The 18,746-nt window shown below is 46.4% G+C and overlaps 1 protein-coding gene across 1 annotated transcript in view; it reads left to right on the top strand.

The window, feature by feature from the left end:
• The first annotated feature begins 10,183 nt into the window (after positions 1-10,183).
• LOC118097538 (phospholipid phosphatase 3) overlaps positions 10,184-18,746 on the top strand; it is a 34,450-nt gene continuing 25,887 nt past the window's right edge. The window contains exon 1 of the mRNA XM_035140477.2: positions 10,184-10,945. Within this exon, the coding sequence (XP_034996368.2) occupies positions 10,747-10,945 (199 nt within the window). The 5' untranslated portion in view covers positions 10,184-10,746. The remainder of the gene's footprint in view (positions 10,946-18,746) is intronic.

The following is an 18,746-nucleotide window of genomic DNA, read 5'->3' on the forward strand; positions in this document are numbered from 1 at the left end:
ATCAATCAATCAGTAGCTGAACTGGGTTCCACACAGTCACAAAAACAAAACAGCAAAAACAGACAGCCCTCAGCATAACACTCAAATTGGAAGCATAACACTCAATTTTTATTTTTATTTTTTTAAAGAAACTTGATTGAAATTAAAAATTAAAAATCAAAACTGATCAAACAACTCAAGACATATTTTCTGGCATAAACAGTAATCAAAAGCAAAAAAAATATATGAAAGAAATAGAATTTCCTCCAAATACAAAATAATCATGTTTGGGGGGGGAAAAAACGAACAGAAAAAGGAAACGCACATACAAAAATAACACCTCCACACCACACCACCCCCTCCACCTCGTGTGACTTCCAGCCTTCCCCTATATTTCGGGTTATATATCTTTGTTACAATGCATAACACTCAAAGCGGAGCACGTTCGCAAACTGGAACACTTACTTCTGGGTTTGCAGTGTTTGGGTTCCAAGTTGTTTGAGTATCAAGCCGTTTAAGAACCAAGGTACCACTGTATGTATATAAGCCAAAGAACCCACTGTAGGTAAAAGAATAAAGTTTATTATTTAGACAAGGAATAAGGTGATGATTTAAGTCTATACTATACGTTGTTAAGCTACAAAAAAAAACACCCAAGTCTTGCACTCTCTTGAGATTCTCCATTGATACTTCCTTTTCACATTCCTAAGGATGTGTTCACCACTGTTTGTTCCTGCAAAAGACAATAAATTGTTAGCATGTTGTTGATATTAGGATGTAAGCAAAAAAAAAACCAGGAACTGGCAGGAAGACATTTTTGAGGCGACAGACTGAAACCCAACCATGCCTGACTCTCTTTTTGTCTCTCCATTTGAAGGGTTGTATAAATGCTAAACAAAAACCCACGGACACCTGAGGAGGTGTCAATGACTTACCTGTAACCTGTGAAACTTACCTGTAACTCTATCCGATGTACCTCCTTTCTATGACGTATTTCTGATGTATGACTGATTTTCTTGCAGGCCAGGCCAGGCCAGGCGGAGATCCGACTGTGGATCCAAAGGTATAAAAAATCTGGTTTCCTTTTGTTCTGGGTTCTCATCCCTTCTGTGTGTGGGGACCCTGTTGCAACAGCTCATTTTCTATTAATAAAGATTAAGCTTATTAGCTGCCTTGCTTCCATATACTCTTCTTGGCCTCTGCTTCTTCTCGCCGAATGATAGAGACCTTCCTGAGGGACTCTATATGGGGCTCTAGAAACTCCATAAGGGAGATAGAGATTTGTTTCTTACAACACCACATTTAACATACCGGTAGATAAGAGACAGCAGAATTACAGCCTGCTCCAATTTATAAGCTAAGAGAAAGACATGTTAAACAAACAGGCAGCAGAGGGCGCTCAGCCTCCACCTGTTCTATTTTTAAATCCTTGAAGTCAAGTATGATTTAATTTAGTGAGATTGGTCACAGGTTCTGCCTGGGTACAGAGCACACAAGCGTGGACTTTATTTCTGACATTTTACAATGTCAAACTCTTATAAATCCAGACAGCTCCAACGCTTACATAGCAAAATTAGATCTATTGGTATTGACTTGGAACTCTTATATAATTCAAGTGAGCAATATATTTATTGTACTGTAATATTCAAATCAGATTAAGGGACACTGAAAAAACAAAACATGTGAGTCAACTGTAAATTAAATTTGCTCCCCCAAGTTTTATGGTTTAAATCCAACAGGGTCACTTATATTTCAAAATTAATAATTCCAGTCCAACAGGGTCACTTATAAAATTAATAATTCCAGTCCAATGCAGGGCCTTTATGTTAGCCCAGCGTTTCTCAACCACTGTTCCGCGGCACACTACTGTGCCGCGAGACGGTGGCTGCTGTGCCGCAACGTGAGGCAACAAGAAGGGCGATTTGCGGCCGCCAATAGGCAGCGCTGACCCGCCGGAAAGGAAGCCGGCCGGGTCAGTCTGGAGGGTGCGAGGGCGCGAAGGGTGTTTCTTCGTCATCTCCTCGCGCTCGCTCCCTGAGCGAGGCAGCGCTTCATGGACGAGGCCGCCTCCTCGCGCTCTCCCCGCGCGCTCAATGGAGAAGGCAGCGGCGGCAGCGGCGCAGGGCGGTGGGGACTCTGGAGCAGCAGCAGCCCCGTCCAGCGGCGGCAGTAACAGCAGCAGCCGCAGCAGCAGCCGCCCCACCTCGGCAGGCTCCTCGCCATCCTCCTCCGCCAGCCGGGGAGGACTCTCGGGCTGCCAAGGAGCAGCGGCGGCAGCTACACCAGCGGGGAGGCCGGAGGGAGGTGGCGACGGCGGCAGCAGCAGCAGCCCCAGCTCAGCCGCGGCCAGCCCAGGAGGGAGCGGGGGGCTGGCGGCAGGCAGGCAGGACGACGGAGGTGGTGCTTGAGGGCTCTCTCAGCAAGTACACCAACCTCATCCTCCCTATTCCTCAGTCCCCCACCCATTCCCAACCCCCAGGATTTGCCCCGTCTTTTCATGGTGGTGTGCTGCGTGATTTTTTTGACGGAACAAGTGTGCCGTGGCCCAAAAAAGGTTGAGAAACACTGTGTTAGCCCAACTGAATGTCCCCACCCCTGCTTTTGTCAAGGGCAGATATTTAAGCACCCCCAGAAATTATGGACATTGAAGATGTTTTTTGAATGTGCCAGGCACAGTAGAACATATTCTTTTTCTACTGTCCATTGTACAACCAGCTACACAAACGCGCGCTATCCCCTTTTCTGGGTAGTCTAACATCACGGCACAATGAAATATCAGTTTCTATCTGTCTGACATTAACCCAGATGTAACTGCAAGGGTGGCTGAGTATTTTTATCAATAGTACCTCTTAGAGTGGTGAATGGTACTATTTAGCAGGAAGAAACTCCGATGAAAATTCTCGTTATTACATATTTTTACATGGTTGTTTATTTGTTTATATTTTAAAATTTTATACATGAATGCTTTATGATTTGTAATGCCTAATAAAGGTTTGGCGAAGTTAAGTACCGGTAAGTAAGTAACACAACATTCCTTTTTGCCCCATGTAAAATGCCCTCTGTTTTTAGGTTGGCCAATCTGCAGAACTTCCCACGAGCTTCAAAAATGGAAGAAGTAATCAGGGAACAGAGGGCAAAAAGTGGTACACTGGGCACCTGTGCAGCAATTGAAATGGACTGGGAAACAAGAGCCTGGAAGAGAACATGAAGATGAGCTAGACGCATGTTAAGTTCCTTTCTGGAGCGATCAGTATTGTTCTGCTCATGCCTTCCTTAAGAAAAATCTTTTCCCCAGTAGCTGGATTGTCATTGCTGTGAGTTTTAAGGGATTATTAGTTGAAGGAGTGCCAGATTTACATATAAGCTAAACAAGCTATAGCTTAGGGCCCCACTCTCTTCGGCCCCCCCCCCCAAAAATTTAAAGGGGAAAGAACTGGATGTACATTTCCAAAATATAAGATAAAAAACCAAACAAAATAAAACCTACATACAGCAACAGTGTTTTGTGTTGTGCAGGCTCCTATGATGTAAGTCATGGGCCCCGCCTGCTCCCTAAAATATCACTGGTTTGCTCATTCCTATATATAGGTGCCTATCCTATTTTGTTACGTGCAAATGACTTTAGATACCTATTAGGTCCATAAATTACCATATAGCATATATTCAACACAAAAAAACAGTGACAAAGGACAGCTGGACATATAAAGGGCCCCATTACCTTCATAGGGTTGCCAGACTCAATAGAGGACAGGACTTCTGTGCCTTTAATTGCCCTGCTCTCTTTTGAGTCTGGAAACCTTAAAGAGAAACTAGCAGACCCTTTGCTGCTTGGAAATTAAACAAAGGGTCTGCTGGTTTCTCTTGAAGGTTTCCAGACTCAAAAGAGAGCAGGGCAATTAAAGGCACAGAAGTCCTGTCCTCTATTGAGTCTGGCAACCCTATACCTTCAGTAGCTTAGGGCCACATCAAACCTAAATCTGGCCCTAAGTTGAAGCAAGGCGAGCTCTACTCCACCATCGAAAAAGACTCAGAAGGAAGGTGTTCTGGCTGCTTAAGGTTGATGGGACGAGGCAATGGCTTCTTTCACATGCTGTTTGAGGCAAGACTGCAATGCCCGTCACTTACAAAGTCTACAAATGCCACAAGAAATATTCTCCCGTTAAAGGTGCCCCAGGACTCTTTCTAGCAGGCAGGCATGCCAAATTCCATAACTCTTTGTTTGCATATTTAAAACCCTTTGGTCACGAAGAGAGACAATAAAAACCAAAAAAGGACCATCAGCAATGCAGAATGCAAGTAAGAGGAGGAGATTAAATAAAGTACAGCAATTAAATACATCTGGAGCAGGCAAACCCCAGCCAGGTAATTAAATCCCATAAAACTCTGCTGGAATAAGAAAGTTTTCAATTGATGATAATTATACTAAATTATTGTTAACTGATGTTAATTATTTTAAATGTATCCATTTAAAATTAACGACTGTCTGAGGCAAAGCTTTTTGGGGGGACAGAGGGGACACTGTGTACCCCCCAGTCTCCAGATCAAAGGTGACCCATGAGGAGGCAAAAATACAACTCACGGGACATTGCAAGGGAGGAGTTGATTGTGATTAGAACCACTGAAATGAAGTAACTTAAAGCAGGATTGGGCCAGGAGCGTCCTGCAGGATGGGGAGTAATCTGTGCTTGAAAGGACAAATTCTGCACCATGGTAACCCAAATTCTGCACCAGGAAATGTTGAATTCTGCATCCAGCATATATTGTACACATTCAGGCATATTTTCCAGTTTTGCATAACCTGCTTGTTTATTGTCTGCATGCTTTATTCTGCCTCCATTTCTTCCAGGAAGAGGAAAGGAGCTTTTCAGGGCACCAGAACTACCACCACCACCAGGCCAGCCACTCGGGGTCCTCCCAAGCATTGACCACAGCATTTCTTCTCTGGTGATCACTCATAACCAAGTAACATTGTCTTCCAAAACAGGGTTTTAGCAGTGAGTCCATAAGTGACTGTGGAGGCCAATTCTGGATCCTCATGTCCTTCCACAGCGGGGACCTAGGTTTCCGGGTGGGAGTTACCAGTAATCACAGCGTGCCTTCCTCTTAGCACGTTTCTCCCTTTCGTCCTGAGTTCGAGTGTCTTTAAAGCCCATGACACCTTTGGTAAAGGCTGCTCTCCAATTGGAGCGCTCTCAGGCCAGTGTTTCCCATTTGTCAGTGTTTATACTACTACTTTTTTTTTTAGCTTTGCCTTGAGAGAGTCTTTAAACCTCTTTTGTTGACCACCAACATTACGCTTTCCATTTTAAGTTCAGAATAGAGTAGTTGCTTTGGATGACGAAAATCAGGCATCCGCATAACATGACCAGTCCAACAAAGTAGATGTTGAAGAATCATTGCTTCGACACTGGTGATCAATGTTTCTTCCGCCAGTACACTGACATTAGTTCGCCTGTCTTCCCAAGTGATGTGTAAAAAAATTCAGAGACACCTTTGATGGAATCTTTCGAGGAGTTGGGAGGTGGCATTTATAAGTGGTCCATGTTTTGCAAGCATACAGTAAAGTTGGTAGTACAATAGCTTTGTAAACAAGCATTTTGGTTTCCCTGCGAATGTCCCGGTCCTCAAACACTCTGCACTTCAATTGGGAGAAAGCTGCACTTGCAGAGCTCAGGCGATGCAGGATTTCAGCATCAAAGTTGGCCCAGGTAGTGAAAGTGATATAAGTTGTTTATTTTAAAGTTATTGTGACCTTTATATTGGATCAGATTGTTACTATTCACGTTTGATGTTTTATTATGTTTTTATGTCTTGGAAGCAGCTCAGAATGGCTTGGGCAACCCAGCCAGATGGGTGGGGTATAGATGAAATATTATTATTATTATTATTATTATTATTATTATTAGGCAGAATATGTATCTTTCATATTTCATGCATCAGGCATCAAACTGTCTAAGTTCCAAGTCTAAACCTTTCCAGAATGAGTTGCATCTCTGCTGTTGATCTGAATAGCCAAGGTTTTCTCCTTTGGCAGCAATGAAACTCATTCATTCAGGAAACCGCTTGGTGCCCTTGTGTTTATTTTCAATCTGTTTTTGCTACTGTATAATAGTTGTCCTGTGGTTTGGAAGTTCTAGCTCAACTTGGCTCCCTTGGAAAGAATTGTTCCACTACTACACCATCCGCACAAACCAGACTGTTATTGTAGGGATTGCCCACAAACCCTTTAAGCACTGCTTTTGGTTGCATGCAGCAGGAGGATATTACAACGGCGTATTTTCCAAAATAACAATATTCTGCTTCAGTTTCTTCCTCATTGCACATACTGCCAAAACATTCGTTTGAAATTCCTGCAAAATGCACGAGTTTCTTCTCTGTCCACAAGTTGGCACTGTTTTGCATCCTGTTTGATTCTCTGTGCAGGAAGGAGAGTGGATGGCTGGATGTAGAATTCCAGTCCTTTCCTCAGCCTGACTCAACATCACTCCCAATGGGGCAGAATGAGACAGCTGCAACAGGCTGCAGATTTTGGGCAGCAAATTGGTAGTTTTTTATCTTAGTGTTTTTAAGTGTCAGGTGTAACTTCAGCCTGAACACAGCAGAGTCTACGCAGGTTTTTCCGGAAGCTTCTGGCGGTAACTTAAATGACTAGACGTCTGGACGCAGAGTAAACTATATACAGGATTTATTAAAATAAAAGAAATCCAGAGTTTCTATGTACAACTTTAGAACTCAAAAACAAAGTAAAATAAATCCTTTCCTCTCTCTCTCTCTGTCTCTCTCTCTCTCTCTCACACACACACAACCGATACAGCACCTCTCCTCCTACACTGACCATACTCACCACACCACGTACTGTGCTAGCTTTCTCTGATAACAGGTCTCAGTGCTGATCTCAACCAATGAGAGCACAGTTACTATGGCAGAAGTAGACCTTGGCTTTCTGCCCAGTGTTAATTGCTTGTCCTAGAGTTGATTGTGTGAAGAAGCAATCTGATGGTTTCTCATGCTACTAATTTAGCAAAACCCGAACAATTTAATCCAAGGGTCCCAACTCTACAATTGATTTTATGATTCTCGGGACCATCTGAAAACTGAGTGTCTTGGTGGCTCGCTTAATGATTTTCCCACCTGTTGCAATTGTAATGTATGCTAAATGCTTCTTTCATTTCTTATACAGCGGTACCTCGGTTTAAGAACAGCCCTGTTTATGAACTATTCGGTTTATGAACTCCACTAAACCGGAAGTAGTGTCCTGGTTTGCGAACTTTACCTTGGTCTAAGAACGGAAGCCGAATGGTGGAAGGGCACCGGTGGCAGGAGGCCTCATTAGGGAAAGCACGCCTCGGTGTAAAAACGGACTTCCGGAACGGATTAAATTTGTAAACCGAGGTACCACTGTATATTGTATTTTGTTGCATTACATTTTGAATTCCATAGAATTAAGTGAATTAAGTGTCCTGAGTCAGCCTTCTGAACCCATCTGGGTGATCTCAGTCATATTATTCTATGTTTTCAAAAATACCCAAAATCAGTTTTCAAATATTCAGATTCATTTGTGATTCTACCTACCAGAGAAGCAACATGGACACGTGATTTCTTCCTCAATGCAGAAATACTGGTCATCTTAAAGTAAATCATGTGGATCAGAATTCTCCCATGTTGTACTGATAACAACCATAAAATCATTACTTATAAAGTCCTTTTCTCTCCCCTGATCCACCTCTAAAGAAACAGAATGCTACGGAGCAAAAGGCATTTGGGTGTCGTTAGCAAAAGTTTTGAATTACCCTCCCAGGTAATATAAAAGTGTTGTCATTTTCGTTGTTAAAATATATTTACATAAGGCAAGCAACAGCTTTCCAAAGAATAGCAAGGAGAGACAAGAGGGCCTTCTTAAACGAGCAATGCAAAGAAATAGAGGAAAACAACAGAATGGGAAAAACCAGAGATCTGTTCAAGAAAATTGGAGATATGAAAGGAACTTTTCGTACAAAGACTACCATAATAAAGGACAAAAGTGGTAAGGACCTAACAGAAGCAGAAGACATCAAGAAGAGGTGGCAAGGATACACTGAGGAATTATATCAGAAAGATATGGAGGTCTCGTACACCCCAGGTAGTGTGGTTGCTGACCTTGAGCCAGACATCTTGGAGAGTGAAGTCAAATGGGCCTTAGAAAGCACTGCTAATAACAAGGCCAGTGAAATTTTAAGATGATGCTGTTAAGGTGCTACACTCAATATGCCAGAAAGTTTGAAAAACTCAGCAGCGGCCAGAGGATTGGAGAAGATCAGTCTACATCCCAACCCCAAAGAAGGGCAGTGCCAAAGAATGCTCCAACTACCGCACAATTGCGCTCACTTCACATGCTAGCAAGGTAATGCTTAAAATTCTATAAGGCAGGCTTAAGCAGTATGTGGACCAAGAACTCCCAGAAGTGCAAAGTGGATTTTGAAGGGGCAGAGGAACCATAGACCAAATAGCAAACATGCTGGATTATGGAGAAAGCTAGAGAGTTCCAGAAAAACATCTACAGTGGTACCTCGCAAGACGAAATTAATTCGTTTCACGAGTCGTTTCGTGTTGCGATAATTTCGTCTTGCGAAGCGCGTTTTCCAATAGGAATACATTGAAATTTAATGCATTCCTATGAGGGAAAAAGAAGCGCCAAAAAAAAGAAAAAGTGCCGACTCGCCCACCACAGCCGGAAGTCTTCAAGGCTCTGGGGAGGGGGAAGCAGGAGGAGGGCCAGGGGTCTCCTCCTGCCACAGCCTCCACTCCTTCAGGTGTTGCCGCTGTTCCCGCCAAGGGCCGCCTGGCAAGCCCCGCTGCTGCTCCTGCCGGATCCCGCCAACCCACCAGGGAGGAGGCGCAGAGGCCGCCATGGCCGCAGAAAAGGGCAAGGCCGGAGCCACAAAGGGCACCACGGAGGTCGAGGCCGGAGCCATGGAGGCCGCCAAGGAGGGCAAGGCCGGAGCCACGGAGGCCGCCATGAGCGCCGGGGGCGGGCAGGTGCGAGGGTCTACAACCGGAGTGCTGGAAGGGCGCACAGAGTCCCGCGCTGCTCCAGCGCCGCGCCCCTCACTCTCCTGCCATCGCCCCGAGGGGCGGCCAGCGCGGGAGGTAGGAGAGGTGGCCCTGGTCACAGGTTAATGCCACCCAGAGGTGGAGAGGTGCGAAGGCGGCCCTGCCTGCCAGGTCCCTTCCCCAGCCCTGGGTGGGGTGGCACGGGTGGTGGGGCGTGGCGCTCCCAGCCTCCGTGAGCGCCTGTTGCAGCCCAGAGCTGCCGGAGCCCTCGCTTTCCCTTCTGGGCACGGTGGGTGAGTGGCGGGCGGCGGGGGGCAGGCTGGCCAGCGCCCCCTCCATTTTGGCGCCCTAGGCAACTGCCTAGTTCGCCTTAATGGACGCGCCGGCCCTGGTCACAGGTTAATGCCAACTGACTCCAAACATGTCACATGTGGGAAAGTTCCAGGACATCCTTCTACATCCAAAGAGTGCATTCTTTATTCTTCTGTTACAGCTGTCGTTTAAATTGGGTGCTTTTAAAATTCAGTGCCTTTTTCTGGCACCTATGGCAACAGAAATATGCACCAGAATCAAAAAGTTCCGAATTCCCGCCTCTTTCCCCTGGTCTTTGACACCTGGGACATGTGCTCTCTCTCAGGACACACCCGCCCCCCCAAATCCCTGTGACTGCAATTTGTTTTAACTGTTCTTAATACTGAATTTTAACTTGTAACCCGCTTTGGGACCCAATGATGAAGTTTAGCACGCTACACCTCATGTCCACAGGGTGGACTGTGCGGAGACCCAGAATAGGACAGCACTTTTGTCCGGGGGGGGGGGGAAGAGAACTTCGCCAGATGCAGCTTCTCCCCCCCCTTCTACCCTACCAAACCGTTTCCCCAAGGCAGCGAGAAATGGCTTTTACGCAGAGCCCTCTTCCTCCGGCCTCGGACGTGGCAACACAGAGCGGGGCTGGCCGGACCAGGCCAGGCTGGAAGAGGACGGAGGGAGAGACCCCCTTCGCTTCGCGCTCCGGCCCTGGAGGAGCGACGCCCAGGCGGGTCTCTGCCCCGAGGCAGCTGCCTCCGCCGCAGCCGCCGCCCCCGAACACGCCCCGCCCCTCGACGGGACGCTCTCGCTCCGCCCCATCGGGTTGCCGGAGCATTTCGGGGGCGGGGGGACCCGGAGGAAAGCTTCGCCCAGCGCCTCCGGGGCCGGCGAGCGCGGGGTTGGTTCTCCCTCCGCCGCCCGTCCGCCCCGTCGCGCCGGACTTTGCCCGCTCCTTGGCCCCGCCTCGTGGGAGCCGGTGGGGAGAGTCACCAAGGGTCCTTCCCAAGTGGCCCCGGGCGGAGGCTGCTGCGCTCTCGTGCGCCCTGAGCGCCACCGGAGCTGCTCTTTGTTCCCGGGCTGATGAAGAGGCGAGGAAACTTTTGTTTGTTTGTTTGTTTGCGCTCCTTGCCAGGCGGCCTGCCCCTCCCCCCCTTCGATCCCTGAGAAGATCTGGATTGCAGAAGACTTCCAGGAGCCGACGGGAGCCCCTGCCCCACCCTGGCGCTCGAGGTCTTGTTTTCTGCCCCCTCCAGCCGCTCTCACCAGGGACTAGAAGACTGGCGCCTTCCTCCCCGGTGACTGAGCCCCAGCGCGGCTCTGCTCTCCTCCACCAGGGACCCGAGGCTCCGGACTGTGTTTGAACCGCATGGACTACTAAGGAGCTGGATCCCGCCCGATCCCGCAGCGGCAGGTTGCTCTGCTAAGATCATGCAAAAAGACCCCGACGCACTCCTCCACGCCCTGTCCCGGCAGCCGCTCAACGCGGAGCCTCTGGCTTGGCCTCGCCACCAGGGCGACGTCCAGGTGACGGTGCGGAGGCCCAGATCCCGAGCTGGGGACTTCGCTGCTCCCAGAGCTGCGCTGAGGAAGACCTTGGTGGCTGTGGATGTCGTGTGCCTGCTCGTGGGTGAGTGGGGCGCGGAGGGGCTGGCATTTGACTGGCCGCCAGGTATCCAGGAAAGTGGGAATTTGCTCTGGAAACCAATGAGCTTTCTCGAGATGAAATCCTGAATCCAGGCAAAGGATTCTCTTAATCCCGGCAAAGGATTCTCTTAATCCCCTTAATTGGTGGTTTGCAATTGCTTAATTTTTTTGTTTGTGTTGGCGGCTTATGGCATGTAGCTCATTTCACCTTCTGGTTATTTGCACATCTGGTAATGTAGCATGGAGCTTGGTACAGTATTAAGAGAACCAGGCAGCCAGTGCTCATTTCTCCAGCTTTTCATAGAATCATTACCCTTTTGACCAGTGCTTTGAATTGTTGGGCCAGAGGCTGCTGTTGAGATCCCAGCTAAGGAGTAATAATAATAATAATAATAATAATAATAATAATAATAATAATAATAATAATATACCCCACCCATCTGGCTGTGTTTCCTCCAGCCACTCAGGAACCATGCTGGAAGCCATGTGGAGGATTCAAGGAATTGTAGCAGTGGCACTTACTGTATTCTCTGGCTCTTTAGTTCCGGATGCCATTGCATGATTCCTGGTGGGGAACTCCTATGATTAAAACATCCTGACACACACACACACAGAGAGAGAGAGAGAGAGAGAGAGAGATGTTTTGGAAGCTCTTCAGCTTTTATTCCTGACTTTCGGCAACACATTGCAAAGATGTGCGCATGGAAAAACCCAAGGGACCCGGTTTGTGATCAGAGGTGACCTTGCCTTGAGTCAAGGTGAGGAGGCTGCCTTCAGGGCAGAACTACACATGAGAAGGAGCCCGTACAGCTTTCCTGGTTAATGATAATACAGAGGAGGAGGTGTCATCTTCAGAGGAGATCTGGTGGGTGGGAGGGCAGGACTTCCTGCTTCCACACACCCGCTGGTTTTCCCAAACCACCCCTCCCCTTCTTTCCCCAGTCAGGCATATTTCTGGTCATGGGTCATGGGGGAGAACTGGTGAGTGGAGAAAGGTTAATTACCCCTGAAATCTGTGCTTTTGTAAGGAATCACAGGGTTGTGATAACATCTAGTTTCTCCTTTAGACTTGGATTTTCAGATGCCTGGCCCATGGGGCACAGTTGCTCTATCAAGCCCTGGTGTAATCAATAATAATAATAATAATAATAATAATAATAGTAATAATGTATTACTTATATCCCGCCTATCTGGATGGGCCTCCCCAGGTACTCAAGGCAGCTCCTAACAGAATATTAAAAACACGATAAAACATCAAACCTTAAAAGTTTCCCTAAACAGGGCTGCCTTCAGGTGTCTTCTAAAAGTCAGATGGTTGTTTATTTCCTTGACATCTGATGGAAGGGCATTCCACATAGGCTTGCCAGACTCATAGTGGACAGGACTTCTGTGCCTTTAATTGCCCTGCTCTCTTTTGAGTCTTGAAACCTTAAAGAGAAACCAGCAGACCCTTTGTTTAATTTCCAAGCAGCAAAGGGTCTGCTGGTTTCTCTTTAAGGTTTCCAGACTCAAAAGAGAGCAGGGCAATTAAAGGCACAGAAGTCCTGTCCAATATTGAGTCTGGCAACCCTAGTTCCACAGGGCAGGTGCCATTACCGAGAAGGCCCTCTGCCTGGTTCCCTGTAACCTCACTTCTTGCAGCGAGGGAACCGCCAGAAGGCCCTCGGCACTGGACCTCAGTGTCCGGGTAGAACAATGGAGGTGGAGACGCTCCTTCAGGTATACTGGGCCGAGGCCGTTTAGGGCTTTAAAAGGTCAGCATCCAACACTTTGAATTGTGCTTGGAAACTTACTGGGAGCCAATGTAGGTCTTTCAGGATTGGTGTTATATGGTCTCGGCGGCCGCCCCCAGTCACCAGTCTAGCTGCCGCATTCTGGATTAATTGTAGTTTCCGGGTCACCTTCAAAGGTAGCCCCATCTAGAGCGCATTGCAGTAGTCCAAGCAGGAGATAACTAGAGCGTGCACCACTCTGGAGAGACAGTCTGCGGGCAGGTAGTAAACCTATGGTCAGAGTTTAATGAAATGTCATGGTGGAGTCATTGCCCCAGGGCACCCAGCCATCCTGTCTTACTTTTAGCTTGCTCTGTGTGGTTTAATGCAAATGTTGGTTTCTGATTCAGCTAAGTATGGAGAAAGGCAAGAAGCTTTGGGGGTTTAAAACTCAACCCCTAGAAACCTAATCCAGCAACACTTCTGGTTTATGACATCCCCCCCCCAGGCACAGCCCAAAGCATTGCTCCAAAACCTCAGGGCTAGAAACTAACTTGGTTGCAGTTTAATTAAAACTGATTTTCCCAGGGAACTAAATTCTATCCCCCAATACCAGATTTGGGGTTTACACAACCCCTAATTACCTGCTGGAGGATGTTGATTGATACATAAGGGAGTTGAAGGGAAACTTGGGAAGGCACCTTGACTGGGGTGCTGGGCTCTGAAGTGGGGAACGCAAGTTCGAATCCCAGCTCAGCCAGAGAACTCTTGCTCCCGTCTCTTTAAATCATTTTCTGGCCAGGATCCCAACTGGAAGCAGCTTGGAAATAGAGGAGGGAGGAGGTGTCAGGAGGGAAGCATTTGAGAATTGAGACCAGCCACCGGGGTTTGGAAACAGTAGCTCTAGCGCGGCCCTATGCCTTTCCCATCTCTGCTACAGCAAGGGCAAGAGTCTTCCGCTGTAGAACAAACAAACGTCTGTCTTCTTTCATGTTTCCCTGGTTATTATGGCCCGGATGTCGCCGATATGCCACTATGCATGTCCACAGGGTGCCTTGCCCTTCCCTCTGATGAAATTAGGCCTGTCAGGGGCTAATGCAATAGGTGGGTGTGGGGTGTTTGGTGTGGTTCCCCGTAACAGTTTCTGCAGTTTGCAAATGGGCCCATGGGCCCCAAAAGAGGGAAATCTGAGTCACCTGAAATATTTGCTGGATCTCTCTTTTTTATAACAATTTATTGATTTTCTCAAAATTAACAAAAAATAATAACAATACAAAAACAAAACAAATTGACTTCCCTCTATTCCAGGCATCCCCAAACTGCGGCCCTCCAGATGTTTTGGCCTACAACTCCCATGTTCCCTAGCTAAGAAGACCAGTGGTCGGGGATGATGGGAATTGTAGTCCAAAACATCTGGAGGGCTGAAGTTTCGGGGTGCCTTCTCTAGTCCCTTCTTTGATTCCATAATTTATCAATATATGGCATGTCCATTGTTCAGTTTGAAACCGTATTTACATTACTTATTATCCATTCGTAACAAAATTACAAGTAATTTAAAAATTTAAAAACCCTGCTAATGTATTAACCTGTGCACAATGCTTCTGTATATATGCAATAAACACATTCCATTCTTCCTTATTGTCATCCCTTCCTCTTAGTTTCATTGTCAGTTTTGCCATTTCAGCATATTCCATTAACTTAACTTGCCAATCTTCTTTAGCTGGGACTCTATCTTCTTTCCAGCGTTGTGCTAATAATGTCCGTGCAGCCGTAGTTGCATAATACATAAGTACATTATTTTGTGATTTTGGTAGATCCACTCCTAATAGGAAAGATGCTGGGTTGTATTTTTTTAACAAAGTTTATTTTAAACATCTTCATTTCATTATAGATCATTTCCCAATATTTCTTTATGATTTTACAGTCCCACCACATATGGAAAAATGTCCCTTTACTGGATATCTCAAAAGGACATCGTAAGAGACCCCTGCTGGAGCAGACCAAAGGCCTCTCTAGCCCAGCATCCTGTTTTCCACAGTGGCCAACCAGAGGCCTTAGGGAAGACCATGAGCAAGGCATATAATACATTTGATGGCTTTTTGTTGTTTGCTTTTGCATTTAAAAACACCTGAAAAATCAGTTGGCCTGTTGCATTGTAGGCTGTAGCTGTAGCAGAGGGAAAGGGAGAGAAGGGAAGAAAGGAGAGGAACTGCTTGCACCATCGCTGCCATAGTAAGGTTATCTGTTTCCATAAAGTTCAAGGAAGCCTGTGTCTCAGTGGGCTTCTGTCTATAAAGGCAAGCATGTACCGGTATATAGTGCTAGGGTATTCAAATGGCTTAATGTCCATTAGATTAGATTAGATCAGATTTTATTGTCATTGTGTAATTACAATGAAATTGGATGCATAAAAACAAGAAACAAAACAAAAAACACATTTTCAGCCACACATGCACATGCCTATACAACTCTTACATGAGGATTTTTTAAATAAAAAAATCTTTTAACAAACCTGTAAGTTAGATCAACTGTGTTATACCCAATTTGCAGATACGGCAACTGAGGCTGAGAGAGCAGATTGCCTAAGGGCATCCTATTAGTTCATGGCGGAGGAAGCAAGATCCTTAATTGCTGGCTGTCAGTGTTTAAGGGCAGAGGGTTCACCTCATTCTAGTGCCATAGCAATAGTACAAGTGTTGGTAGCCAGGGTTTAAAATTAGCAGGCACATTTTGTGCCTAAAGATTCTCTCCATTTGCGAGCACCTCAAAAAGTCTGGGTGCCATTTTTTTGTGCCTGGCCGACACTCAAGGATTACTGAAATGTATGTGCTTTGTAGCCTCAAAATATATTCTAAGGATAAGCAATATGTTAAGGAGTTTAACAATAAAGGGTAGAGTGTTTTGAAAACTGAAGTATGGTACCAATATTTTTATTGTAAACACCAAATTAAACATGTATTAGCAATTTATGTTTAAAAAGTGACATTAACAACGTGTCACTTATGTGAATTATGTATTAGTTCATGCTTATCAAAATAATAAATAAAAAGTGTTGCCAATACACCCCCCCTCCAAATGGCGACTAGATATTCTGTTTTGGCACCCACAACCCAGGTCCCAGGAGCCATTTGGCTCCTAGCTTTTATATCCCAGTTTCTAACACTGTTGTTAACGTTTAAATATGGCCATATCCCTGTGAAAGAAGCTGAGTAGATTGGCTGTGCTCTGATTGCATAGAAACCAATGTATCCTTTCTCCCCCACTTAGCTATTGCCAAGGCAATATGTACTCTGTGCTTACAAATGCCCACACCAGAAATGTTTGGATTCTGTAAACTGGGAATATGCAAATTAAGCAAAATGTGCCTATAGATATACAGTGGAACCTCGGTTTTCGAACGTAATCCATTCTAGAAGACCGTTCAACTTCCAAAACGTTCGAAAACCGAAAACTGAAAGAGGAAGATAGGTAAACTCAAAACAGCAGCTGTGTAGCACGTTCGGTTTCCAAAAATCGTTCGGAAACCAAAACAATTACGGTATTCCTGGGTTTTCGGCGTTTGGCTTCCAAAATGTTTGTCAACAGAGGCATTCGAGAACCGAGGTTCCACTGTATATTTTTTCCTTGGTTTCAATGTATCCATGTGGGTTCGTTGGTTGGTTGCAAGTCACTTTGAGTTGCCTTGGGCAAGAAAAATGTAATAAATAATACGTTGGCAAATTTTGCATGGTTTGTAATCATCTAGTAGGCAAAAACGGCACACAAGTGGTGTTCTCAGACCACTGGAAAGCCCAATGGAAACTCATTTGGTGTCTGAAATTCCTCTGAACTTTTAATTGCAGGGTGGGGAGAATATGAAGGGGTTCCGTTTTTGCCCATCACCTAATTCTCCGCTTATGTGCAACATGATGGAATTTCACAGTGCCCAGCCCTTAGCACTGTGAGCCTCCAAAGGGCTAGAAATGCCAGGGGCAAAACTATCCTATTAGAGGGAGGAGTTGTCCCTTCACACTGATCCTTAGATGCCAGTCCTGTGAGCTGCTGCCTCTGTGCAGAATGAACTCGCTATGTTTTGAACCAAGGGAAGTAATACACATTCCCATCTGCAAGGCCGCTTGAAGTAAAGCTGTGATCATGCACGTCCTGCTGAAAGGAGCTACCAGCCACAACTGCAAACCCAGATTTCAGCAGTGGTCAGCTGCAGCTGAGATTTGTAGGGATCCACTGGAGAGCTCTGATTGGGAGCTACCAAGTGAAGCCACTTGGTATTTGACACCAGTTTTAAAAGGTGCCACCTACAGCCCCTACTTGCAGTTCGAGGACCCGCCCCCCGCGAGAAATGAAGACACAGTGACACATGGATTTGAGTTAATGGGTAAAATAAGGCCACAACTTTATTGGTTAGAGCAAGTGAGAGGTATTGGCTTAGGCACTGGACTCCCTAGCAAGCATGACTCCACCCCGCTCTGCGGGGGTGGGGGTCATATCAGGTTAACACCCCGAGGGAGGAGCCTGTTGATGCAAATACAACTGAAAGCTCCCCCTGGTGTCACCGGGGGTTGTGCCATGGCCCTAGCCCCCAACAGGGCATCGGACGGGATCCATGACCGCCGGATCACTTAAGGGGATACCCCTATAAGAGGAGGGTTGGATGATGGCCACAACCAGTCCTCAAACACACCAGACAACGCCATATTCCAATGCCTAACCGCCAAATACCGAAGGAACTTGTGACAAATTGCTACGAGGTAGGCGAAAAAACCAAGAGGCCGGTGCAAATTAGCCAAATGGATAAAAAACTCCTACCAGGCCCCTTGGGCAACCAAGGCAACCAGCTGAAGTCCATAGCAAGGTCAAAGCACACGCACAAAGGGAAGACCTAAAGGGAAGGTGGGCTGGAGATCCGTCGGGATGCAGCAGGAGAAGGAGGATTCCCCTGCTGCTGCGCAGATTTAAATGTCTGTAAAGCCCGCCCCCAGGCCGGCCCTATTGGCCAGCCAGAGGCTTGGCTTGGCAGCAGGGATTGGCTGCAGCAGGGGGCTGATACACGCCCCCCCTGCTTGCCTTGAGGAGTGTGTCCCACCCGCAAAGTCTCCCCTCGTGGAGGAGGAGAGATCTTGTCAAGGAACAATCAGGAGCTCATTTACACTTTCCCAGCCGCATCTTTACCTGTCCCACCAGATCTGTGTGATGCCGAGTGACAGGCTGATGGGGTGTGGTTTGGGGAAAACAGCCTTGCAGACCAAATTAGGCTCCGTGGCAAACCTGATCCAGGGGTCAGATATCAGTTTCCTTGCGAGTTAAAGGCATGGTAATTAATTTTGGACCTGGTGACTTCTGATGGCAACCTGCTTCTCGGTTTCTTGGCATACCTGTTGTGTGTAGGCAGGTATGTGGGGAAACTGTTTTGAAATACAGTTTAGGGTTTATGCCTAAAGTTGTCTTAATCTGCTTTTGTGATGGTAGCCTGTCGTGCCCACAGGATTCCCGATTCAAATCCCTAGACACATATTTGGGGAGAGGCTTCATAGCTCACAGGTAGAGTGTGTGCCTTGCACAGTGGCCTATACTGTAGTTCATATCCTTTGCATCACCAGTTAAAAGGATCTTGAAAAGCAAGGCTGGGGTAGAAGATTGCCTGGAGAGCTGTTGTAGCCAGCTGGACCAAATCAGTGGTTTGGTATAATTCAATGTTTATTTATTGAAAGTACAGTGGAACCTCTACTTACAACCATAATCTGTTCCGGAGGTCCGGTCATAACTAGAAACGTACATAAGTAGAGGCGCACTTTTCCATAGAAAGTAATGGAAAAGTGAATTGATCTGTTCTAGACGATGAAAAACACCCCCTAAAACAGCAATTTAACACGGATTTTACTGTCTAACAAGACCATAGATCCATAAAATGAAGACAATAATCAATGTACTGTACAGTCATACTTCGGTTTAAGTACGCTTCGGTATGAGTACTTTCAGTTTAAGTACTCCGCAGACCCGTCTGGAACGGATTAATCCACTTTCCATTACTTTCAATGGGAAAATTTGCTTCAGGTTAAGTCATAGCTGCCAAGT

Source organism: Zootoca vivipara, chromosome 16 (genome assembly GCF_963506605.1).
Source record: "Zootoca vivipara chromosome 16, rZooViv1.1, whole genome shotgun sequence".
Lineage (NCBI taxonomy): Eukaryota > Metazoa > Chordata > Lepidosauria > Squamata > Lacertidae > Zootoca > Zootoca vivipara.